Source organism: Bombyx mori, chromosome 6, assembly GCF_030269925.1.
Source record: "Bombyx mori chromosome 6, ASM3026992v2".
Lineage (NCBI taxonomy): Eukaryota > Metazoa > Arthropoda > Insecta > Lepidoptera > Bombycidae > Bombyx > Bombyx mori.
This window is the reverse complement of record NC_085112.1, coordinates 107,128-133,563: the sequence shown is the minus strand read 5'-3', so window position 1 is coordinate 133,563 and position 26,436 is coordinate 107,128. Positions and strand designations below refer to the sequence as shown.

General features: G+C 40.1%; 1 protein-coding gene and 1 long non-coding RNA gene across 2 annotated transcripts; both read left to right on the top strand.

The window, feature by feature from the left end:
- The first annotated feature begins 249 nt into the window (after window positions 1-249).
- On the top strand, window positions 250-9,440 carry LOC101744365 (heterogeneous nuclear ribonucleoprotein H). Its single transcript, XM_038011817.2, has 8 exons — window positions 250-569; window positions 767-895; window positions 1,789-1,953; window positions 2,302-2,440; window positions 4,431-4,585; window positions 6,501-6,625; window positions 7,177-7,284; window positions 8,034-9,440. Exons 1-8 carry the CDS (start codon window positions 452-454, stop codon window positions 8,145-8,147), a joined length of 1,053 nt encoding a protein of 350 aa, XP_037867745.1. The 5' UTR covers window positions 250-451; the 3' UTR covers window positions 8,148-9,440.
- Window positions 9,441-18,297: 8,857 nt separating this feature from the next.
- On the top strand, window positions 18,298-21,697 carry LOC134199014 (uncharacterized). Its single transcript, XR_009973329.1, has 2 exons — window positions 18,298-21,200; window positions 21,481-21,697. It is a non-coding gene; the product is annotated as an uncharacterized LOC134199014 (long non-coding RNA).
- Window positions 21,698-26,436: the final 4,739 nt, after the last annotated feature.

The window sequence follows — 26,436 nt, the reverse complement described above, 5'->3', positions numbered from 1 at the left end:
ACGTAACCACGACCACTCCGCCAGGAGTGAACGACTGAGAAGAAGAAGAATACAATATAGTGGTATTATCAAATAATCAATATCTGTGAACAAGTGAATAAATGTGAAAATATAAATCAAAACGGTTAAAATATTTTGAAATTTCATGTTAACAAATACCACCTGTTCGGTTTTGTCCCATTTTAAATAATTTAATTCCATTTCAACAACTTTATTACGTTAGTGAAATACACTTTTCAAATCAATATTACTTCTTCCTTTTGAAGTTTGATATACGGGCAAGTTTCTTTTGCCTATTCAAAGACGAAAAAAGCAATAGAAATCTGATGAAGTCTCTGGTTTCGCTGGTTTTGTTTCGAGAATATTTTCTAATCTTTCTTTGTCAGTTAAAAATTAAAATACTTTTGTTTTCAAAAATATAATTTACTCTATATTATTAATAGCAGGAGTAATGTTGGGGTCGGGAGATAGCGGCTATATTGTAAAATTGCGTGGCCTGCCTTTCTCCACCACCGTCGAAGATGTCATCGATTTTCTAAACGGGGTTAAAATAGTTGATGGGAAAGCTGGTAAATAATAAGTTTTAATTTTGACCTAAATAAGAAGCCGATTTTATCAAATATAGAAAAATTTATGAAAAAAAGATATATTTCAAAATTACCTATAGCCTGTTTCAATTTTCTACAGTTATTTAACAACTTTTATGCTCATAGATAAAAAAACAGTTTATTAAAAGGATTAAATGCAAAGTATCCCGTTTCTATAGGTGTGTATTTAACTGAAATACGTCCAGGACGTCCATCAGGAGAATGCTTTGTAGAAGTTGAAAGTCAAGAGGATGTGGACCTTGCACTCAAAAAAGACAAGGAAAATTTAGGAAAAAGATACATTGAAGGTAAATTTTGAAGATTTTGAGTTATTATTGATTTTTAGAAGTGAATGGGGTTGTTTTTCATATTCAGTTGTTCAATTGTGCATAAAAAAGATATGTATTTAGTCTAGGCTTCGATTAAAATCACCTAAATTTTACAATATTAATAAACAATTACTATGAGAGGGTCAAAAAGAATATTTCCTGCAAACAGAAGATTTATGTTCCTCAAATGTAATCAAGTAATAAACATCAAAAAATTATATTGGACCAATTTCTTTGCATTCCAATTTTTAAAATTAGGTGTTGTTTGCTTTGTGAATGTGGATGAAGGGTCTATCTGTCTTCACTTTGGATTATTTGTTTCTTCAAAATATATCATGCATTTAAAACTGCTTACTGTTTTACCCTGCAAATAAATACATGATCAACAAGATACTAGAAGTAGTATGGTGCTACCCATCTATCAATATAACACCATTTCTTAAATTGAATTACTCTTAGGATTCTACTCCTGCCTTCACTGTTATGTTAGTGTGTACCTTCAAAATTGATTGAAACATTGTATTATAAAATTGCACTCATGAATACTCCAAACTTATTGTCTAACTAGTGACCAGTTCAACTATCATTTGTGATCCATTTTTTCTGTGGTAATAGTGCCACATTTATTTTGTGTGAATAATAGTAATTTTATTCTTACCTATATGTTAGTTCAGTGAAAATGATGTAAATACTTACTTAATGCTAATAAAAGCAGTGTGGATGCTAACATCAATATCAAAGTGTCAAATAGAAAATTATTTTCCAAAAAGTGGTTTTTTTGGGCCCAGTTCTAACTAATGCTGTACTAAATTTTTATATGATATCATAAAATTACCATATATCATATATCAATGTGGAAATAAAATTCTCAGTATTTGCAACTGATCGGCAAGACATGGAATGGGCTCTTAATGCCATGCGGCAAAATGAAAATGGATTTGACAATGTTCCATTTGTCTCTGATGACATGGGTATTGTGAAACTCCGGGGCTTGCCTTATGGTTGCTCCAAAGAAGAAATTGTACAATTCTTTGATGGTAAGTGACAGTTATGAACACTCAGCATTTATTATTATCTTGGGGTTAAAATTTTTGGTTTTTGAATGGTGATGCTGTGGCAAAATGCAAAACTTAAATTATTTTAATTAAAAAAAAAAAACATTTGTTTCAATTACTCATACTTTGACACCTAATTAAAACTTGTCATAAATTACACAGTAATTGTAATAACTTGCGATTAGTATTCTCATTAGCGTGTATAAAAAAATCTGAAGTATCCGAAACCAGTTCCTAACTCTCAAACATGCCATAGAGCCACAGCAAAGTCATCAAGGACCGAGTACAATACATAACATAATGTTTATTTGCACGTGATGCGGGGACCAGGTATTCCGGTGGCACCGGACGGTGTCCACTTGCTCTCGGATCAGACGGGGCGGGCTTCGGGCGAGGCGTTTGTATACTTCGTAGACAAGGAGAGCGCACAAGAGGCTCTCATCAGAGACAGGGAGAAAATAGGACACAGGTGGGGGGATGTTCATTTAAAAGTGTTGCTGTTTGGACCTTGAGACTGGTGTGTTGGGATTCTCAATGATTATGACTTTATATTTTACAAAAATATCAGAGTAAGGAAGAGCCATATGAATTTTATAGTTGACTAGTTGCTGTAATCAGCTGAATACATGAATCAATCAACGTAAAAACACAAGCAAAATGATTTCAACAATCAATTACACAACCGAAGATCTCATCACCTCTGACTATTTTTTCAAGACTGTGTTATTGTAAATGAAAAAATAACACGACAAAGTGAACATTAAATCATTGTTAACTCTGACCCCAGTACACCACCCAAGCCAGCAACATTTTATTTGGTGTAGAGGGTTAAGTATTAAACCTGCGTGCTATGGGTCTGACTTTATCTCAGAATATAAACAAAGTAATGTTGGTGGATGATAAACAGGTTTCCCGTGGAATCCTATAGACCTATAGCAGACTGGTGGTGCTTAGTTCAAAACTTGAGACAGCCCATCAACTCAGCACTGAAATTATTGAAAATCTACTGTCAATGCTATCTTTCATACATTTTTATTATATTTTACACATAGTTGAATGTCTGTAAAACTGAAACAATACAGAACAATGTTGATTGACCTTTAAATTATATCCAATTCACTTATTTTAAAAAATACCACCTCCTAAATGTAAGTGAAGCTATATTATAAAATCACTTTAAAGATACAGTGGATACGTTACAATGATATATAAAGGCCGCTGTTAGTTATTTAATATCCTAATTTTTAGTGAGTACAAAATTGGCATAATAGTGTTTGTAAATTTATGTCTAATGATTTTTATGAGCCTGTGATGGTCCTCTGTGGAACAAAGGCTTTCTTCTGTTTACATATCACTAGTTTCTGATGTAGGAAAATGAAAATGAAGGTCAATTAACAGGCAATGGAGATACAGAAACTGTTTTTAATAAATAAAGATGAGCAGAATACAATGGGTTGACAGAAATAAAATAAGATTATACACTAATAAAGTTAGCATTGCAAAAATGATGATCGGCTATTGAGTTGTCTAAGGTGGGCGCAGGGCAGAGGGCGCGGGGCACTGCGTACCGAAGGAGGAGCGGCGGGGCGGGGGGAAGCACTACGCATCAAAATTATATTTTGTTCAGGATTTTTTTTCAAAGGGTTTAGTTTTTAGGAATAGTAAATATCCCGTTAACGTGTTTTTATGTTGTTACACCTTGGTTTAAGGTACTTGTCGGCAGGTTAAGCAATCTACAAACTACAAATATTTTTAGCTATTATTTATTGATTAAAATATGCCAAGAAAAATAAAACCATATTTTTGAACTAAAATTACTTATATGTAATAGCATTGAATGTTAGTTGTTTCTCACCGGAGATAGCAGTGTTGGTCCACCTGCTCTTGAGAGGTCACTATCGCTCATGGACTACACGCCTCGGGTGCTTGTTTCAATACCAAATGAGATACTACTTTTAGTTTATTTCCTTTTCAAGAGTTTTATTAATTCCGCATGAGTATATATGAGAATAAATGATGAAACAGATGTACATTTTGAATAAGGCAACAAAGAGTAGCTTCATTGTATCGGACTGAGCATTATACAGGGCTGGCGTCATTGCCCACGACGAAGACTCACTTGCACGCGGAGGGGGAGGCTTACTCTGGGATGTTTTTTTTTATTTTTTTTATTGTCCTTGTAAGCAGACGAGCACACGGCTCACCTGATGCTGAGTGGTTACCGTCGCCCATGGATTTCAGCAATGCCAGGGGCAGAACGCTGTCTACCGCTGTAGGCGGCTAGGATGGAGTATGAATTTACTAAAACAATCAGTATTTGTGCTTAGTTTGGTAAATGAACACTTTTTTGGGCTTTTAGAGGTGGGCTTCTGACAGGAAGCGATTACAATACACCGTGTATTGATTATTGTAACGAGCGGGAGTGAGTCAGTACAGCGAACAATGGGTTGATCGTGCAGGTACATAGAGGTGTTCCCGAGCGACAGTGAGGAGGTGCGCGCGTACGGCGGCGGCGGCGGGGGGCGCGGGGAGGGCGGCCCAGCGCGCGCGTGTCGCGGCCCCCGCCCGCCCCGCCCCGCGCCCTACGCCCGCGGCGCGCGCCCCCCCGGACCCCGTGAGTACTCCTCACCCGTACAGTCGTGCCGTCATGCCGTCGTGCCGTGAGAGCGAGACGGCATTACGCAAGCGAGCACGTAACCGCACCAAGTGACTCGACGTCCTCGTGCGCGCTTAAGCCTCCGTCTCGACTCGACGAACTGAATCCCAATGCGGGTAAAGCGCAGCCAACAGATTCGTTAACACTAGAACTACCAACAGTTGTTATTTCTACTGGACCGGTTTTTATTACCGGTCCGATATTTAGTTGACTATATAAACTATAATAATATAAATTCAAAGAAAAGCTTAAAGAAAATAAAACATATTTTATTCTAAATTTGAAAATACGTACGTACTGCTATTTACATAAACGGCACTACTGCTCTTTGTTTTTTTTTATTTAGGTTTAGTACCTACCGATCTTGTATTATTCTGTCTGCTTTGAAAGTGCTATTTAATCTTGTTGGTATTATTTGGATCACCACAATTTTTTTTTAATGTACACTTTAAAAACGTATTTTTACAGCCAGCACATAATAATATAGGTACTCTTCGTTTTATTTTCATTAAAAAAACCTATTTGGCAAGTTTTTCGTATATTAGAACTCTCGGAGTTCTTCAAGAGGTCATTAAAATTTTTCAGTTCAGATGGATATTTATACTCTGTTCTAAGTTTTAATTGCTACTGCGCGCTAATTGAAACAAAAAGTCAATATACTTTCATCAATTATTTCGTTGTATAAAACTCTGGCATTTATTACAGCTAAATCGAAAATGCTAAAAAAATACTTGAAAAGGCCAAAAGCGTAAAACTTTTTTGAAAGAGATCAAGTTTTTCAACAAGAACTCTGAAAGCTTTTAGTTGTAATATAATCCGTCATTCGTCGGTTAATTATAAAAGCACTAATTACAGTGCTCTTCATTATGCTTCGTATTCCATATTATGCTATGAACCCACTGCTTTGAAAATGGTATTTATAGTATTTATTGATCATCTTCCTGAAGTCCATTCAGATTTTATTTTTTGTCCATGTAGTTCCATCAGGAGTAATTTTAATTAGTTGATGGTCATTCTCATTGGAAGATAACGACAATCTGAAAAGATTTCTTGATCTACGTACGTTCTGGATGTCTCTTCTTAATTGCTATTGCTGTCGGAGGACACACACCTCTTCTTCTGATTGATCCTCTGAAATATTTGCTGGTCCAGTTTCAAGGTCGAAATCACGAAATCGGAAAAAAATTCTGTTGTTTGAGATATTTTTGGACGTCTCGGCGTTTTTAAGCTAAAGTTTCTGAATACAAATATGTTTAATATATTTTCCCTTATGGTAATAAAAATCGTCACAATTGACTTACCTTGCAAGCTACGATAACTGTAAATTGAAAGAAACACATTCAGCACGATGTTCACAGTATTGAAAGTATTTCAACCATATAGAACAACTGCCAATAAAAAATGACTGAATACTGTAATGAGTGAAGGTATTTCGATTGTATACAACAACATCAATAATATAATAAAAAAGGAACACGAAACATTACAAATTCCGAGAATTAGGGAAAACTCAGTTATTTTAAAGCAGTCTTTTTCCAGGTATTTCCATTTTCTGGGACCGTAGAAGCGGCTTGACGTATTAGAAACATTAAAAATATATAGGTACCATTATAAAATATTAAAAAAAAACAATACAAAATCTAGTGAACAATTAATATATGTAACGGTAGTTTTAGTGTTAAACAGCTCGTAACTATTGTGTTATTTAAGTGTTTAAGGCTTCCAGATTTTAGTCTAAATGAATGTAAGTGTATTAGGGTTGGGCTATCAATGGGTTTGTGGTCGCGTCGTGTGCAAGCCACGGGTAACACCTAGAACCACACTATTCTCGTGCTTGTCTGCCTTGCATAAAGGCTTGTACAATGCTCTACAGGGTACAACAATTTCGGGATGGGTCGCGGCGGCGGCGGCGGGGGCGGGGGGTCGCGGCCCGGCGGGACCCACTGCGTGCACATGCGGGGCCTGCCCTTCAGGGCCACGGCGCAAGATATAGCTTACGTGAGCATATACCTAAAGCTAAAGACTTCTGCATGCACGTATCGCACGTTATATAAGCTTTCGCAAATTTAGTACTCGTCTCGTATCTAGTATTTTAAAATATTTTTGTAATCTAATCTAATAATCTTTTGGGAGTAATGGTGGCCTGCAGAAGACGCCCGGTGCATTCGTGTCAAACGATGCGACTGTGCCGGTGTTCGAATCCCGCAGGCGGGTACCAATGTTTCTAATGAAATACGTACTTAACAAATGTTCACGATTGATTTCCACGGTGAAGGAATAACATCGGGTAATTACTGTTGGTAGGACGTCTTGTGAGTCCGCGCGGGCAGGTACGGCCGCACTAGGTGTGCATTAACCTTGTTGATGTTTATAGGCTCCGGTAATGGGCCGTGAGCTCGTCCACCCACCATATCAATAAATAAAAAATCAATTAGTGAAACTTTTTTCCTCATTTTATTCTCAATTGAATTAATTCTGCTTTCTTTCATAAAATCATTCATGTAGGTATTTTAAAATTGTGAAATACATTGTACACATCATATTTGCAGTTCTTCAAGCCGATCCGTCCCGTGAACATCAACATCCTATTCGACAATTCGGGTCGGCCCTCTGGAGAGGCTGACGTCGACTTCGAGTGCCACGAAGACGCCATGAGGGTCTGTAATCTATACTCTGTGTAGCACAATCCGTAATGTACACTCTACATTGTACATTGAACACTGTACACTGTACTGCACGCTTCGTATGTAAACTCCGCAATGCACACGGCGCAGTATACTCTGCACTGTACACATTACACGCCGCGCAATACACTCCGTACGGTACACGTCGCACAGTACACTTTTCTTATTTTTTTTATTGCTTATATGGGTGGACAAGCTCACAGCCCACCTGGTATTAAGTGGTTACTGGAGCCCATAGACATCTACAATGTAAATGCGCCACCCACCTTGAGATATAAGTTCTAACGTCTCAGTATAGTTACAACGGCTGCCCCACCCTTCAAACCGAAACTCATTACTGTTTCACGGCAGAAATAGGCGGGATGGTGGTACCTACCCGTGCGGACTCACAAGAGGTCCTACCACTCGCACTGTACACTCCGCACTGTACTCTCAGCACTGTACTCTCCGCACTGTACACTCCACACTGTACACTCCGCACTGTACACTCCGCACTGTACACTCCGCACTGTACACTCCGCACTGTACACTCCGCACTGTACACTCCGCACTGTACACTCCGCACTGTACACTCCGCACTGTACACTCCGCACTGTACACTCCGCACTGTACAATCCGCACTGTACACGCCGCACTGTACACGCCGCGCAGTACACTCCGCACTGCACACACTGTACACTCCGTTGTTCGTGTAGTCTGACGTGAGTATTGTGGTTGGGCAGGCGATGAGGCGGGACAAGAACAACATGGACCACCGCTACATCGAGCTGTTCATGAACTCCGCGCCGGGGGCGGGCGGCTTCAAGGGCAACCGGAACTTCAACAGGAACTACTGAACCGCTCGTCCGCCGCGACGTCCAACTGTTCTAGATTATGTTCTCCCATTCTTTAATTAATTATATTACTTAGTTATTACATGCTGAGAGCGCACAGTAAATGTCGTCACTTGTAAACTGGAGGCTGGAAACGTGCTCACGAGTACTCACAGTCGGCAGCCCATTAGCGATGCGCTCGCAGACCTCCGGAAAGGTTCGCGAACAGAACGTGTAATAATGCGACGAGGACATTTTGTTGAAGAACACGGACACTTTCATTTCGTAGTTTGTTTTGTTCGTAAACTGAAACTTGATGTACATTTGTTTGGACGATTCGATATTTTGGAAATAAAATTACTTTATTTTCGCTTTGATGTTTTAGGAATAACTCGTGTCCTTATAGATCTGTATGTAGGTCAACATTGCGGTGCAGAGGGAACTAACTGTACAGCGCGGTGCCTTACCGTCAAAAGGGATGGTATTTCATTTAAAAAAGTTAACACTAATATTATTTGTATTTTTACAAAAATATATATATATATATAGGTAGAGGTCCTAGAAATGAATTTGTCTTTTTCAAGTTGAAAGCATTGAGTATTTACATTAGAACAATAGAGTGTACTTAAAATTGTAATACTTTCATGTAATCTATAACTCTCTTTAAGAAACAAGACTAATATCTAGATAATGAAATTATATGTAAAAATAGAATGGTATATAATATCTTTCTCGCTGTTCTGGTTGTCAGCAGCCCAGTAGGAGAACTCGATCAGTAAATAGTAGCTTCATTTAAAGACGCGGCTGGCCACACAAGCACAGGAACAAATCGTTAATGTAGTCTTGTCATATACATTTAGAGTTTTCAAAAATATAAAAGACACTCCTGTGTGTTAAACAGACCAACTTATAGTGTTATTATTTGACAAAGTCCTCGCGTACCCTCCGCACACACGTACACGCACACCTACAATAAGTGATACAGCTCACGTCGGCGTGCAACCTACACAATATAAATAAAACCGATTTTTTGTTTTATTTTTAAAATTATCTATTTGAGGGTATTTTAGTAGCTCGAGCAGTAGCTGCGTCCGCGGAGGGAGGGGACATCTCGCTGCAGCCGAATCTATATTTTTTAACAAAAACTTATGCCGAGCATTTTTCGCACTGTCTCGTTCGGTTTATTTGAAATTATATTAAAACTTGCTGCCGATGCTGGGACTCCTGTAAACTGTACAAATGCAAATAGAAGTATCTACCTCTTCAGAAATATTTTTTGTATTGGTTAAAAAAATTAAAGTTTTATTACCAAATAAATGGTATATTTTCATTTTTGCAATCTTTACGAGTGATCTCTTCATGATATTATTATCCAATACCCAATATAGCACCGACAGTGGTAACCAGTTTAGAAATACCTAAGTTAAAACCTATACAATTTGCTACGCAGTCATTGTGCTTATTGTTTTTTTTTTTTTTTTTATGATTGAGAGATTACTGGTGGCCCGAAGGCCTTTCCAGTTTCACCAGGACAGGTGGGCGAGCAAAGGCTCAGCCAGGAGGGGTGGGATTTGCTAACAGCTGCCCGAGCGCCTCCGAAGGAGACCTAACAACTCAAGAGCAATTGCTTCGCGAATGAATCTACTACCGGATCGAAATCGCGACCCGCTGAGAAGATCCGGCGAGAAACTCAGCGGGCTGATGCATGGGCTAGGTTGCACGTCGACCTCTTTGTCGAGTTCGACGAGTACGGTTACTGGGGTCCCTAAGCCTGCTCCTATTATTAGAGCTGAAGGCATCTAATGCAAAGGTTATTGGATCTGATGGATCCGTAAGGACGTGTCTAGGGCGTCGACGGTGATTGGCTCCTGCATGATCAGGATTCGGTGAGTAGTCAGCGGCGGCAACGATAAGGCGATTATCATGACGCATAGCCTTATCGAAGTAGTGCTTATTGTTACGTGACGTCGCGCTGTTGAGGTGTGAGAGAGATGGCGAGATGTCACCGCCAAGCGCGTGCTCTTTCTCCGTTACCAAAATTTTTTATTTAAATCAACAGAGCTTTGTAATCTTTCAGGAGTTCTCACATCGCTTCCAGATCCATTGGGAGATAATAATATTATATTTGATACCACCAAATGATTGTGCTCTAATGAGTAACATATAATAACAATCAACTTTACACGTAAACATGTTTTATGTTACGTAAGTCTATGTGCAATAGGACATACAGATGTATTTTGAAATTACAACAATCCTTCGTGAAGTCGAGTGGCGCGTCCTAGCTGAGACGAATCTTCTTCATTCTCGTATTCTCATTAATAATAAATTCTAACATTATTAATATGTAGTTAATAATATTCATTTGGTAAGCTACCTGTATGCGTAGATATTAAATTCTTATTAACTTGTTTCTTGGTACGTTCGTAATGCGTAAACTCGCATTCTAAAGCAAAGATAATACCGGTAGACCGGTACAGTGTAGGAGCACACGACTCGCTTGGTGTAAAGTGGTGACCGAAGTCCGTAGATAACACTGAGCGTAGCCACCCCCCGGGACGCGAGCTCCACGTCTCAACTATATTGTACAACAACTTCAGTATGGCTCACCATTAGAGTCGAAACTTATTCGCGACAGAAATAAGCGGGACGATGGTACCAGCATCAAATGCCGGTTGGCGATGGCGGTATGCCGATATAATGCAGAGTATTATAGGGAGGTGCTGCAGGACGACGCCCCCGCGCCCGGCACGAGACCGTAGAATCGAGGGTTACCCGTGCAGCCGCCCGCACATAGATATCACTGGTAGTACGACCTCTTGTGAGTCCGCGCGGGTAGGTACCACCGCCCTACCTATTTCTGTCGTGAAGCAGTAATGCGTTTCGGTTTGAAGGGTGGGGCAGCCGTTGTGACTATACTGAGACCTTAAAACTCAGCTCAAGGTGGGTGGAGACATTTACATTGGAGATCTCTATGGGCTCCAGTAACCACTTAACACTAGGTGGGATGTGAGCTCGTCCAATTATCTAAGCCATAAAAATAAAAATTCACCAACTTTTCTCAAATATTAATAAAAACAAATATATAAATTAACTACAAATCTACAATAATTTTCAAGAGTTATTGTTTTATTATAGTATTATTGTTTTGTACCTACACCTTTACGTATGTCGGCTCCTGGTCCTGCAAGCAGTCGCCAATAAAATGAGCTCACCAAATAAATCATGAGCAATCATTAGTGGGGCTCTGGGTGGCAGCGTGCTGAGTGTTGAGCGGGGCGATAAGCGGTAGCGAATATCAAAAACAAATTTTTGGAAAGATAGGGAGTGGTTGGTTTTTATTGTAAACTACCAGGAGTGATAAATGGATCGTCCCATAATCGGGGTTTGAACGATACTTATGATTGTGCGTTTCACTATTTATTCACCGTTTCATCACTCTTCGATTAATTTTTCATAATATTCATTCGTTAATTCAATAATGAGGGTATATAGTAATATAATTTACAATAAAGTAGTGTTAACGCGCTCTCATAAGATCTTTAACAGCAGACGTTACAATTTGCCCGCTGCCACCCTTGCCGTGGTCAGAGCGAAGCGGGGAGGGCGGGGCGCCGACAGCCCGGCACGGCACCCGCCGCGTCGCTCGCAAACAAGCGCTCTCTTGCACCGGCTACTGAGCTACTCATCTCATCATGTTTGTTTTCTGCGACATGTCTCCTGCATGCTTACGATTCAACTTCCCACCCCCCTCCCCCTCCGGTACTATTGTTTATTTTTTCCCGTTTCCCAACTACATATTTTATGATTGACATAAATCATTATTTGCTCAACTGTTTAGATAAAATTTTAAGGAACAAATTGTGACATGGCTTGAAGTTTGCCTTTGTGGCTCAATTGAGGTTACCGATATTTTGTCATAGTTTAATAAACATTATTTTATTATTATGAACATTAAACACGAAAGGGAAAACAAAATTATTACTAGAAGTAATATTTAACAAGTAATTTTCTCTTTTGTTTTCTTATTGACATTTTGTTCTTGAGCAAGTTCCTAAATTTTTTTATTGATGGCGTTGATGGTTTGTATGATTATATGAGCGTAATGCCGGCCACTTACATGCTCGCAAATATTCGTACATTGTACGAATGTTATGTTTGCGCGCATGTGAAGGGCCGTCAAACATTCATTTGCAAACTTAGCGGCTGTGCAAATGGGTTCGGTACTCAATTTGCGAACCCGTTTGCGCTTCCTCCTACACTTGTTTACGAATGTCTCACGAATTTCTCCTCCTTTTTAATTCGTCAATAGAACATTGAAGAGAAAAAGAGTTTTGAATTCTTTCCCAGACATCATGAACAGCCATGCTGTTTTTATGGGATTTCTTTTGATGAAGATACGCTACACAGTAGACGTCACGATCTATGAAAATAGCGAAACGTCCGTTGCGTTCGCAATCCTGGGCGCAACCGGTCACACGAATGTGTGGGAGACTATACGCGAAGGATCGCGGTTCGCGCGCTTTGATGTCTGTTAAAAAACCGACACAGCTTGGAAAACCACGAATGCAGCGAAAACTTTGCATAATCATTTGCAAATGTCGTCCTACACTTGCGGGTTTGCGTATTCGTGCGAATGTGAGTGACCGGTATAACAATTGTATGCAATGCAAACCCTCAAAAACGGTTGGAGCAGTCGTGTGTGGCCACGAAGACAACTACTTATTCGTTCGGGCCACGAGCGGATCTCTTGTGGTGATTTATTGGTTCAACGGATACATTAATAATATAATCTGCTGCTGTCGTAAGACTAATGTAATGTAAGACTATATGTCCAATACGAGTGGACACTGAACCACAAAGGGTTTAAAACTTATTTCTGTTATCTGTAAGATTTGATTTGATTGGAATCAGGAATGTGTTTTTCTTGTTTTTTGTGCAATAATTATGGAATTCGATAAAAAAATAAGGAAAGTTGAAATAGACTGAGTTAATAGAATCAACATTTTAGCGGTGTGCAGAAACCCATGACAACTGAAACTAGTGCAAATGAGAAGTAATTGAGGTGTTGTCTGTTGTTGGGGGCCGCGACAGAGCTGGGCGCCCGCCGCCGGCGACGCCGCACGGGGCCCGGCGCCCGCCGCCGCGGCGCTACACATCGGATGCTCCTAACCTATATTAGCAACTGAATTGTGATGCTGATGGTTAATTCGTCTAATTTCGCTTTAGACATTAATGTATTTTATAACAATTAATTAAGTACCTAATAAGCATGAGATATATTATTGATATTATGCATATAAGCATGAAATATTATATTTGATTACTTAAATTTTGTTTTATTTTTGGGTGGTAGGGGATCTTTTACACAAAAAGCAATAGTCATTTGTAGTACGCTAATGTAGTGTAATGACAAACGCTTGTCATATTAAAGCTAACTTTTGAACCTGCTATATTACGAGTATATCGTGAATCGTGATATGGACAAAATTCAATACCAAAGACTATTTCCATTTTTAAGAGCGTAATAGACGAAAATTGGTATCGAAATATATGTATATTGATACCGCTAACATAGCATCAGGCCAACTGTGAGCCTAAGCCTAAGTTATTAATAGAAATGGCGCCTGCGATAAGTACAAGTCATTATATATTTAAACACTTATTGGAACATTTAGATTATTATTTTTAAAAGGCTATATTACCTAAATTTTTGTTTTTGAATCGAGCCTCAAAAAAATAATGTCCAATAGATACAAGAGCTCCATATCTTGTTTAAGTAATGAGGCGAGCGGCGCGCGTAGGAGTGGTGCCGGGCGGCGCGGCGGCGCGGCGGGTGCAGTGGCGACGTCTCCGGCGCGCCGCTCAGTCCGAAGCCGCGCATTTCATTTGCTCAAAAAGGTCGTATAATCGCTCCCTTATAATCATTGTTATTTCGACAATTTTTAGCTGTTCTGAATAATGGGACCTATATTACAACTTGTTTCAGAGGAAACACAGCACTGTAAAAGTTTTTATTTAGGCGCTTTCTAACTCAAAACGAAATATACCTACATAAATTAAATAAAGTAATAAAAAACAGGAATCCACAGCTCACTATGCCCGAACTCTCCTTAAAACCTTTAATACTTTGAAGATGGCCATGAAAATTATCCAAGTAAACTAGGTACAACTAATGAGGTCGTATAATAATGGATCACAATTATTTTATTGTCAAGAACCATGTGAATGTGACAAAATGGCAGAGGGAATTTGGCGCCAAAAACTCTCGTCGTTGCGGCGCTGTGTCTCGTTGGCGACGGCGCGGCAGCTGCCAAGGAAGTAAACACGTTCAGCCTTATTCTTGTAATACTTTTGTATTACTGCTTTTGATTGATATTACCAATACTACGAGTATGATGAATTAGAAAAATAAAATTGTTTTCTTTTATAGTGCTTCTGTTTCTCTTTGATTTGCGCGAGTTTGTCGTTTTAAATTGCTCATAACTGACTAAATGATTCAAATACACTTCAAAGTCAAGAAAGATACATATAAGACATATAAGACTCGGACGATTTTAAAGTTCTTTATTTAATTGGTAGTCTACGCGCTAGGGTTGGGGGTAAATAAAAATTCTCACCGAAATACTCGATTTAATTATCACGACACTTACGACACCTAGACTATCACTAGTAATTCTCCAATCATAAAAAAACTTCATTATCACAATTCATTGCTGTGATTCACGTCAGGTGATCGGTTCGCTATTTGGCTTCGAGTAGAACTGATTATTAACTGCCTTTTTTTTTGGAAAGGAATGATTACTTGTTTTCCAGAGGTCTTTCCAGTTTCACCACGACAGGTGGGCGAGCAAAGGCTTAACCAGTAGGAAAGGGATTTGCTAACAGCTGAGCAACTCGAGGGCAGCAGCTTCGCGAATGAATCTACTACCGGATCGGAATCGCGACCTGCTGAGAAGATCCAGTAAGAAACTCAGCGGGCTAATATATGAGTTAGGTTGCAACTCGTACTCTGCCGAGTTCGACGAGTAGGTACGGTTTCCAGGCTCCCTAAACCTGATCCTAGTGTTAGAGCTGAAGGTGTCTAGCCCTGAGGTTAATGGATCTGTAAGGATGTGTTTAGGGCGTCGACGGTGACTGGCTCCTACGTGAGCACGAGTCGGGGAGTAGGTACTCAGCGGCGGCAACGATAAGGCAATGATCATGACGCATAGCCTTATCGAAGTACTGATCCGACGGTGACTCCAGATGAATTGCCTTCATGTCGTCTTTGCAACGCTTTTATAGTTGACAAGAAATGTATACACTTTTTTACAGTACAACGGATGCCTCGCCCTGCCAACCGAAGAAATAAGCAGGGTCGCGTAACCTACCCGTGCGGACTCACAAGACTTCCTACCAACAGTAATTACGCAAATTATAATTTTGCGGATTTTTATTACACGATGCTATTTCTTCACCGTAGTAGTCAATTGTGAATATTTGTTAAGTATTTCATTAGAAAAATCGGTATCCACCTGCGGGATTCCAACACGGTACAGTCGCGTCGCTTGACATGAATGCAACGGGCGTCTTATCCTGTAGGCCACGACGACTTATAGTATAGTATAGTAGTCGTTTTTTTCCTAACTAAGCTGATGGCCTTGAGAGGCCATTTCAGCGTAGTAGTAGTAGTATTAATAGCATTAGTGTACCTATTTGCTATTTAATAACATATGGCATTACTCGTACCGCCACAACACTTTTCGAACGTACTCTCGATAGTACAAGTTGTTTCGATACCCGTTTTCCCTATTTGATGACAGATTATATTACTAGTCGGTACAAGTACAACTTGTTATGTGTACTGCGAAGAATTGGATACAATGATAGAAAAGCTCGCGAATTTCCGGCCAGCCTTAGCTAATCGCTCGTCCCCGTTGCTTCTTCAGGACAATGTCGACCTCATGGGGCACAACAGACGGTCTCCAAGCTACAAAGGAAGCTTTGCGCATTCCACCGCACCCACCAGATCTTGCGTCGACAGACTTGTTCTTTTTCCAAAGATTGGGAAGCTTCTTGGCAGGAAAAGAAATGAACTGTGAGGCGGTACAAAATACCTTTAAATACTTTATTGGCTGCCGTACAATTGACTTCTTCAAGAAGGGCATTGAGAAATTATCACTGCACTGGTAGAGTACGTCGATACTATGACTGCATATTTTGATTGATAGAAATAAAATAAAAACTTACAAAAAATGACATTAACTTTCTTCATTTTAAAACGGCAATTTCATGGGAAATACCTAATTATTATATTTGAGTCATCCGCATGTAGAGGATACGTTTTTTCTTGGTATTGTATATTGTGTACCTACTTACTATATTTTGAACATTAGAATCTCTGGGAATTCGACGAATCTGTAGCAGGTGGCTACCATAGAATACAGAACAATTGACAGATGTCTGAATCTAGCTAACGAAATTTTTAAGATAAGTTTTCTCTTAATGATGAGTGCCCACCACTATATTGTTTACTAACTAACACTAACATCCCGTTCCCAGTTAATATGAACTATCTCTTAACATTCCCTAATCCTAAAGTTGTAAATGCATTAGCTTATTTTATTTCCCGCAATAACATTAAACTGTAAAAATATTTACAATTTTTTCTCCCGTTCTCATGCTTCTCATCTACTATCATTTAACTATATCACTGATATTCTATCTACCTGACATTGGCAGAGTCATTCGACAAAGAAGAGACTCGAGCTATTAAATAAAAAATAAAAAAGATAAGTTAACGTACATAATACATCTAAGTATAAGTTTTAAACATCCATATCCGGATCGCAATATCTACCTAACAATTTCGGCCGGTCGGTGGAAGAACTACCCTTTATTGTTAGCCCCCAAAAATTCAATCTTTAATTTCATAAAACTTCTCTTATTATACTAAATGGTTACCAGAGTCCGTTATCATCACAGCGTACCGCCGCCTCACAGAAGAGGTGTGGTAGAACCTGTAAACCTTATTTTTTGTTTCACATGCAAGATAAATAAAAAAAATTAGTTGAAAATCATCGCAACGCATTAAGGATAATACAAAACAATCATCAATAATGAATAAATCGGGAACATGGATCCTCGTGAGTCTGATTAGACTGGGTGATGAGTCGGCAGCACACCGCGCCGCACCGCACCGGTGGCGGCGCACTCGTCAGATATAGAGGTACAGCAGATAACACGCGCGGGCTCGCAGCTCAGAGCTTTGCGCGCCTTCCCGGCCCGGCTTCCACTCTACGCTGTCGCAGTACTACTGTACCGAGTTCTATTATTGAACAGAATTTAAAGAGAGAATTTAATTTTGTTTCAAATTAATCTGAAATGTCTTGAACGAATCTTGAAATCCACTCCCTGACCTATAAACATGTAAAAAAATGTGAATACAGTTCTTAAATTTTGTATTTAATTTTTTATTAGCATTATAATTTATGACTGCACTTATTACACAATTTGCAGCATCCTTTTTTCTCCCTATTGAATCGTTGGAATCCTGAGGCGTTATTCCAACTGCACACGGTTTGATAGGTGAGCTCACGGGGTTCCCACCTGGGAGGACTTGCTAACACTAGCCTTAGAACAGCAGGGCTTCGCTGAATCGAACGCCGGAAAGGAATCGTGACCCACTCAGATGAGAAACTCAATGGGTTGTGTCTATGGGCTAGTTCGCACGTCGATCTGTTCGTCCCATTCGACGAGTTCGCCGAGAACTGTGGCCGGTGCTTAAAAGCATTGAGGGTGGATCGGGAGGATTCGATGATAGGACAGGTGCAGGTGTAATCAACAATTCATAAATTGGATTTGATGAAACAATTAAATTACAAAACGAGGCAGGCACGCCCTCGGGAACAGCGTTCACAGGCAAACTAAAGATAACTAATAAATTATAAGAACAGTATAGTTGATCACTTGCCTCGATACCTTATATGTTAGTAAATAATTATTAGGTTCTTTTGTAAATAAACATAACGATGGTGATTTTTGACGTCCAGTTTATTTTTCAGACTTGTCAATTGTAGTTCTTCGACTTCGATCGAGTAACACCCAAAAATGTAGCTACTAGAAATAATCATGGCGCCTGCAACAGCGCCGAAATATCGGGAACGCATTCAACGTGAACATCGTCGTAAGGACCCATTGAACAATAGTGTTTATAATTCATAATATACTTAAAAATTATGGAATATAACATCCGTTCGTTACACAGCAAATCCCCGGAGCCATAACACTTTATGCGTCATAACGCTCGCAACGCTACTGGGACTCGTATATTTCAACGCTAACGTCAGATAAATTGATTTTCTTTACAAAAAATCACGATCGAGGTATATCTTACCGCCATTAGATGTATCGTGACTACAACAGAATTGCTCGTAAATCAACTTAAATGTATATTGATGGGGATTTGAATAATACATTATTTTGTAAATGATTCTCGCACAACGTCCGCTCGCTTCGCGGGCCTCTTCCCATCCTATTGGACTGGTGTTTATCTTCAATCTTCAGTGCGCATCATTCTGTGTACAAATTCAAATATATGAGTAAGGGGGAGTCTCCACCCATCCTAAGAGTTACTGTGGAAGTCGCACTAGTGTTGCCCTACGGAGCAGACTCACGTCGTCCCACCGCGACGCACCACGACGCCAATACAAATTAATTTTCAATCTGAAGTTGTTTGTTTTCTAATCTGATGTAGATGAATCTATTCAAATTGACTCCGTTGGATCATTTAGCGTACATTGTTAATAATTTTTGTATACTTAATACAAGAAAATCAGATTCATTATTTATTATCTTGACTAGATTATTAGTTCGAAAACAAACACCAAATACATATAAGTTTTTTACATCAGCCCAAGGGGACACAACGGGGTTTTGAGGCCGGAGATAAGACTTCGTCTTCGCACCGGGAAATCTATTTAATCTTCTTCTGAGTCGGTGGTTTCGTTGTTGAAGGTCGTGTCTAATTTGAAATGTTGAGCACTCGATGCACAATGCTTCCCCACGTCTTCCTGTCCTCGGCAGTCTTTATAGCCTCGGTTATTGGCAGGTCGGTGAGCGTCTTTGCCAGATCAGACCAGCGGGTAGGTGAGCGTCCGCGTGATCTTCTCCCGTCAACCTGACCGACTACCATCAGCTTCTCTAAGTTATCGGGGCCTCTACGCGCGATGTGGCCGAAGTAAGTGAGAATACGTTGGAAGCAGATAGCGGACAGCCTTGTGCCAATACCGAGATCCTTCAGAATGGTTAGTTTTGTCCGGCGTGCCGTCCATGGAATTCGCAACATCCGTCTCCAACACCACATTTCAAAAGCTTCGACCTTTGCCCTCTCACTTCGTCTTATCATCCAGGAATCGGCACCCGGTCACCGTCCTCGTCGAACACGTCGCTTGCGACGAAGGGCTCGACGAGCGAATTAACCCATAGACAGCCCACTGAGTTTCTCGCCGGATCTTCTCAGTGGGTCGCGTTTCCGATCCGGCGGTAGATTCTGCGAAGCACTGCCTTGCTAGGGTCAGTGTTAGTATCACTTCGGTTTGAGCCCCGTGAGCTCACCTACCAGCTAAGGTAACGCTGAAATAGCCTCTCAAGGCTATCAGCTTGGGTAGGGAGAAAAAAAAAAGATTCGGCACCGTAAAGGAAAATTGAGAAGACCAATGCACGTACCAGCCTCACTTTGGTTTTGCGGGATATATTGGGGTCTTTCCCTATCCTAGTGAGGTCAGTCATTGCTCCGTTGGACATTTGGATTCTTCTAGCTATCTCCTTTCCGCTGCCAACCTCGTCACAAAAAAGAGAGCCAAGATAAATGAACTGGTCAACAAATTCCAAGTCATGAAGTTCATTAGAGCGAATAAGCATACCAGGTCTGTCCACCATCAATACCTTGGTCTTCGCGTTATTAATGGTAAGGCCAACTAATTCACTCTCCTCCGCCACCCTAGTAAAGAGTTGGGCTAGTTTTTGTTCGGATGATGCGAGCAGTGTGGTGTCATCTGCATAACGGAGGTTACTGATTTTCCTGCCGCAAATGGACGCTCCATCCTCAAATCACTGCATTTAAGGCTCGTCTCATAATGAAGGCGCTCGTTTATCACGTACAGTAGGATCTTGGTTGCATGGGGTATGAGTGCTACAGTCCTGTAGCTACTACAGGACTTGGATGAACCCTTCTTATGCAGAGGTATTAAAATAGATTCCTGCCATTCCCTAATCCATTCGCCGTTACTCTGTATTTGATTGCGTAAGTGACGTATAGGTATTATTCTTTATATTAATACGTGAAGCAAAAACGTTCTACGATAATTGCGTGGACGGAGGAGAATGAGATTTTCCACACTTATAGAGAACATAGACCAGTAGTGCAGAATACAATTTTTTTTTATCACGAATAAAAAAATTTTTTTTTAATAAGTTTGAATTAAAAATAGTGTAAGAAAATTAAAAAGCGTGGGGTTACTTTTCAGGATATTATCAAAATAACCCTTCTACTCATATCTGTTCATAAAATATTTATAACTACTGATACCATGCACCCCACGCTTTTTTCATAAAAAAATAATAATATTGAATTGTCATCGGTCCTTAATAAGTATACCAAATTTAGTTAATCCGAGGTTTTGAAGGGGGCCAAAATCATGTTCAAAGATTCCGACACAAACATACACACGTCTGAAGCTAATCAAAGCGTATTAAAGTACATTAAATCAATAAAAAAAACATTACACAAACTACCATGTATTTGACAAACACACACACGCATATACACTCTTTTGTTTATTGTTAAAGTTTGTGGTCAAATTGAGAATAGATTAATATTGTTTGTCTATATTATTTGTCTATACTCGTAGTGTAGCCTTGGCGACATCTGTGAATATAGAACAATGATGATTATAGAAATGTGATAATAGAACCATAATAATGTAAAAACTTATAATTTCAATTAATTATGTATAATAAATCCAATCTTTCCCAGCATATCGCCACAAGTCATCCGTCCACCGGACAGGGGGACGCCCAACGCTGCGCTTACCGGTAGGTACGTGGTCTCCTGCAAACAAACTGTAATAATATTTTTCTAGTTATTTAATATGAACTGTACAGTAACATGCGTACATGTATACATAATAATATGTATAGGAGTATGTGTCACCCCTAACTGGCAAGTAAGAGCATAAAGCGTGAAAGAGTATATTTTTTCGAAGGGTCGAGCGGCGACGGAGCTTGGCGCCGCCGCGCCTGCTCAGCGGGCCGACCCTGCCGACCCAACCATCACTTCATTATGTTATTGTTAAATCTATTTGTTCTCTTCAAGGGTAAATAAAACGAGCAGAAAGTCTGTTCGTTGGTAAGCACGAGCCGCGAGCCGCTGTGTCTGTCGCCACTAATATTGCGTTTCGTCGAGGACCGACCGCCGAGAGCATCATGCAACCACTCCTCATTGCGCCACGCTAGTCTGCCATCGACAGTAACAATGCGAAATTATTCTTCCCATATTGGTTTTAGTGTTGAAAATAAATGATGAAAACCAATGATATGTCTATTGTATGATTACATTTGTTCGCCAAATATCATACATTAGCTCGTACTACAAGTAGGTACAGTAACGGTGTGACTATGATGCAGGCCGCCGCTGTCTTTAGAACTGATACATTTTTTCCGCCTAATTGTTAGTAACCTAAGGGGCTATTCCTACTACTCACGCACCGATAGATAAGCTCACGGGTTCAACCTGAAATAACTTGCTAACACTAGCCCTAGAAAAAGCAATGTTTCGCAGAATCTACCACCAGATCGGAATGGCGACCCATTGCGAAGATACGGCGCGAAGCTCAGTGGTTAGTTCGCACGTCGAACTCTTCGACAAATTCGGCGAGAACGGTCTGCTTGAACCGGGGAATCCGGTAAGACATGTTTCGGGCTTCGGGTTTCGGATTGGATATGTAATTACCGGAGCCCACGATAAGGTGGTTATCGTGTCGCACCGCTTTATTAAAGTAGCGTTCTGATGCTTCCTTAAGATACTAAAGTATCGGTTCTAGGTTTATGTCGTCGTGGATATCAACATTGCTTATATACCAGGGTGCTCCGACGGCTATCCTGCAGATACGAAATCGGATGAGCTGAAGAGAGTTAATGTGTGTAGAGGCCGCGTGAGTGAAAACTACACTTGCATAGGTCATGACGGAACGTATGCAAGTTTTGTAGAGTGTCCCCTGTTGGTATGGGATACATAATTTACTTCGCTTGCAGTTCATAGGGTAAAGTTGACTTGTATAATAATTTTCAAGCTTACCTTTAAATTGTCCTTAGCCCGATTCGCGTTTTTTATTAAAACATTCTGATATACGATAGCTCTCGCCACAGCTTTGCAGAATTTGGAAAATCTTACTAAATATATTGTAACGAACTTTATACTTGTAAATCATTACAATATAACTATTTTACGGACAAACTTATACCCCCAAGTTCATTTTTATTTGAAGTTAAATATTTTTAGCACGTCATTTTGAAGTCCTGCCGCCGTGATTGCAAGGCAACCTCGGTGGTAGGATCACGGATTGCGCGATGAATCGTGTCTGAGATATTCGCAGCGAGTAGCATGCCGATTAACTAAAAAAAATATCCCTTAAACATGTACCTTGGTATGATTCATATATTATATACCGTCATTTAATATTAGGTTGGGGAGATGGTGCCTACTATTTTGAACCACACTAATTACCAATTATATTATAAAAAACCACATGGATATACATAGCAGGTCAGCTTCCCTCTGCGGGGTTTCCTGAGCGCTAGGACATGTCTAACTTCAAATGAGGTTTGCGGAGAGTAATTACGCAGCGGTAGGCATCAATGTGGGTGTATCTCTCAAATTATTGACGTCCATGAGCAACGGTAACGCAAATGTGAACTTGAATACCGAGAGACATTGCGAGTCGGATTCCGGACAGCTGGAGTCCGGCGCTCCTCGTGCGAAGTGCCCGGCCGCCGCCGCCGCCGCGCCGCCGCGTGCTCATCAATCGTTCACATTTCGCATAAATACTGCGATTTTGTCTATTTTCGCGGCATTCGCGAGTCGCCGCGACACTCGGCTGGTGGGGTGTTCGCGCGCCATATTGGATATTGCACGCATCTTTAAAATTACTTACTAACAAATAATATATTAATAATGAAATAAATACCGAGCTATGTTAAGAAAACTTTTTTTTATCGAATGGTGTTTTTCTGCTTGTGCTCTACGTTTGTAAAGTAAGTACATATAAAATCTAGGTTCAAATGTAGTTTCGTGTCCTTTACCCACATAATTATTATTATTATTTTTTACTGAGGTTTATAATTTGAATAACTTTATTCGTATATTAAGTTATTTTTTTCTAAGTACATATATTTCGCTTAATTTCATCATAAAGGCAATATCTTCCATTCAGGCCAGTAATTAGTAAGCATTCGGTTCCACTCGGACATTATTAGAGGCTCAATCACACTGCGGGCTACCGTGAGAGTACTCTCCACAGTAATGATCTTGATATTCTTTGTGTGGTACTCTCCTTCAGCCTTCGCCTTTAATAAATGGAAACATATATGTAACATAGCCAAAACTACTTTTACTCACTGATAGATCGCCCAGTCAACATCGGAGATAATAAACGCGAGATTAAACTTTAAAACTAGTCTTAATTATTATGTCAATAACTTGAGAAAATCGAAAACAAAGACAACACAGTAACTTCCCTTTGAGGTGTGCTCAACAGACGGCAGAGGGAAGTTCCATTAAATTTGTTTTAATGTTTTTTTTGAAATTAAAGCAAACGGCTCCAGTTGAGCCCGTTGAGTTCGCTACGGCGCGGCGAGGGACCCGGACGTCCGATGCACAGGATATCGCCATCAGTGTGTACCTCAGAAGAATCGCGTGACAAAAAACTTATCACCTTCAGACATGAGGTCAAAATATCAATTACATTGGTACATCGGAACGGGACGGACACACTATTATCTTAAAATCCGTTTACAACTCCTGCGTGTAAAGCCAAGAGGTCGCTCATGTCCATCTCGCTCAGAGGTTCCCAGCGAGGGCTAACACATGGCTTCACGTCTGTATTCTAGTTAGCAATAAATAGATGTAGACTGTGGACACTTTAATCACACGTCTTCAATAAAAATGGGCAGATTGTGCAATGTTCAGACCACTTAATGTGTAGGTATGTTTGTACAAAGTCCTGTTGCAGTTGAATGAGTCGCCCCGTGTCTGTCGTCTGTACACGACGCCGCGTGTAAAGCGAACCATTCACTACATATCAGACGCGACCGGCCACACACTGGTCCCGCCAAGTACTTCATTCACTCTATTCTACATTCATTTGTTTCTCTTTCACAATGCCGCAAAGATTACGTTTTAAAGCTAAAAGTAGCAATAAAGGACAGAGAGATAATAAGTACCTATAGCCAGATTCGTAAGAAGTCCTGCGGCCGCTCACATGCTTACATGCTCACATGCTCGCACGGCCAGCACGTTCTGGCGCGGCCAGTGGCGGACCGACCCGCTGAACTGGTTCGCACGTGAATGGCATACATAAAGGTGTTCAGAAACGTGGCTTTGACCTTGAAACTTTCAATGTAGATGCTCCAGGGATGCCAGACCGCTACACGCACACTCCGAATTGTATTAAAATTGCTGAAAATATATTATAACCAAAACACATTTGTCATGAATTTACACTTAACTCAAAAATTAGAACAATATCGAAGGTTATTATTAATATTTTTTAAGAGTAGGTACTGTAAATACTTTTATGAAGATGAGCCTGACTGGTTTTATATTAGGCAAAGCCTTATTCGCGGCGCAGTCAAATATTGCTTCAACGTCTACAACAGTAGCCACCTGATTGCAACGCTGAGAGCCTTGTTGGGTGCTCCCTCGGTACCCACTGCCCACGTTGTTGAGGCGATTAACGACTGAGATTTAAGACTGGACATTATCAATTATTTTCTTATCTCAGCAACTTAAACATAAATAAATATTGACCGAAATTTGGGTTTGCCAGAATTAATTCCAATATTGTATACTATTGTATAGCTCATACTGTATCTATAGAGCAAAGCTACAAAATGGTTTTAATAAGAGCCTACGAATATTACTCAAAACTAATCGAGTACAACGTTCCAACAATTCGGTGAAAAAGCAAGAGCGTGGCAGCCCTGAAACGCCGTATAGCTCGCAGGTCGCAGGTCTACAGCGATTTGTGCTGATGTCCCTAGCGATCCTAGCGTTCCTAGCGACCGGACAGTCACTCTGTTGCCTACACATGTTGTCTAAATATACACATACATATACTTATGTAGTTGTAATCATTTGTTTGCGCCGAAGCTTGGACGTTACCACTGTGTGTGTAGTAGTGTCTTCAGCGCGCACAGAACCAAGTGCAAAGATCATCTATCTGCTTATCATAACAATTAAAATGTTTGAATCTTAGAAACGGCTGATTGATCGCATTTGACGTAAAAAGAGCTGTGATTATATACATACCTAGTAGATTTATTGAACTTTTAATAGAATAAAGCCAATGAATATGCAACTTATTGAGAATTCAGTCATTTCAGTTGTAAAACTATATAGTACCTGCAGCCTGGCTCGGCGGGCACTCGCACACTCACTGTCACAGTTAACTAGCAGGCCCAAGCAACTTATTACATACGAGTATTTTTTTGTGCGTCATCCATTTCAAAATTCCATATAGTAAATAAATAAAGAGTTAATTCCAGCAATACAAATACAGCTACATACTTTGTTTCGTTCATTGATTTAAATTATTTTACGTTAATCATATGACCTATGTGCCTTCAAAATGTACTTAATTATTATCCAACAGCTTAGTGTTTAGTTATCAAGCATAATGAATGGATTCGTAATACATATACCCATTAGTAATTGTGGTTCAAAATATTAAAAAAGAATCCCGATTATTGAGTTACCTTTGATCATTAGAAAATGTCAAAGATATAAGATGTGATGCGTAAGGCTCGCAAGAGGGTAAGAGTGAACTAGAGTCCGAGACAGATTTGGTTTAATTGCCTCAAGAGGTTGATATCAGACATGCAGCGAGAGTGATGGCGGGCGGCGCGCTTGTGTGCATGCGTGTGTGTGACGGATGGCGCCGCACGCACACGAGCGCGCCCACCTGACGCCGCCACCGATGCCGCCGGTGGCGCCAGTCCTTCCCCGCAACCCGGGGCTCACACCCCGCCTCCGCAGACGCTATGCCAGCTCACA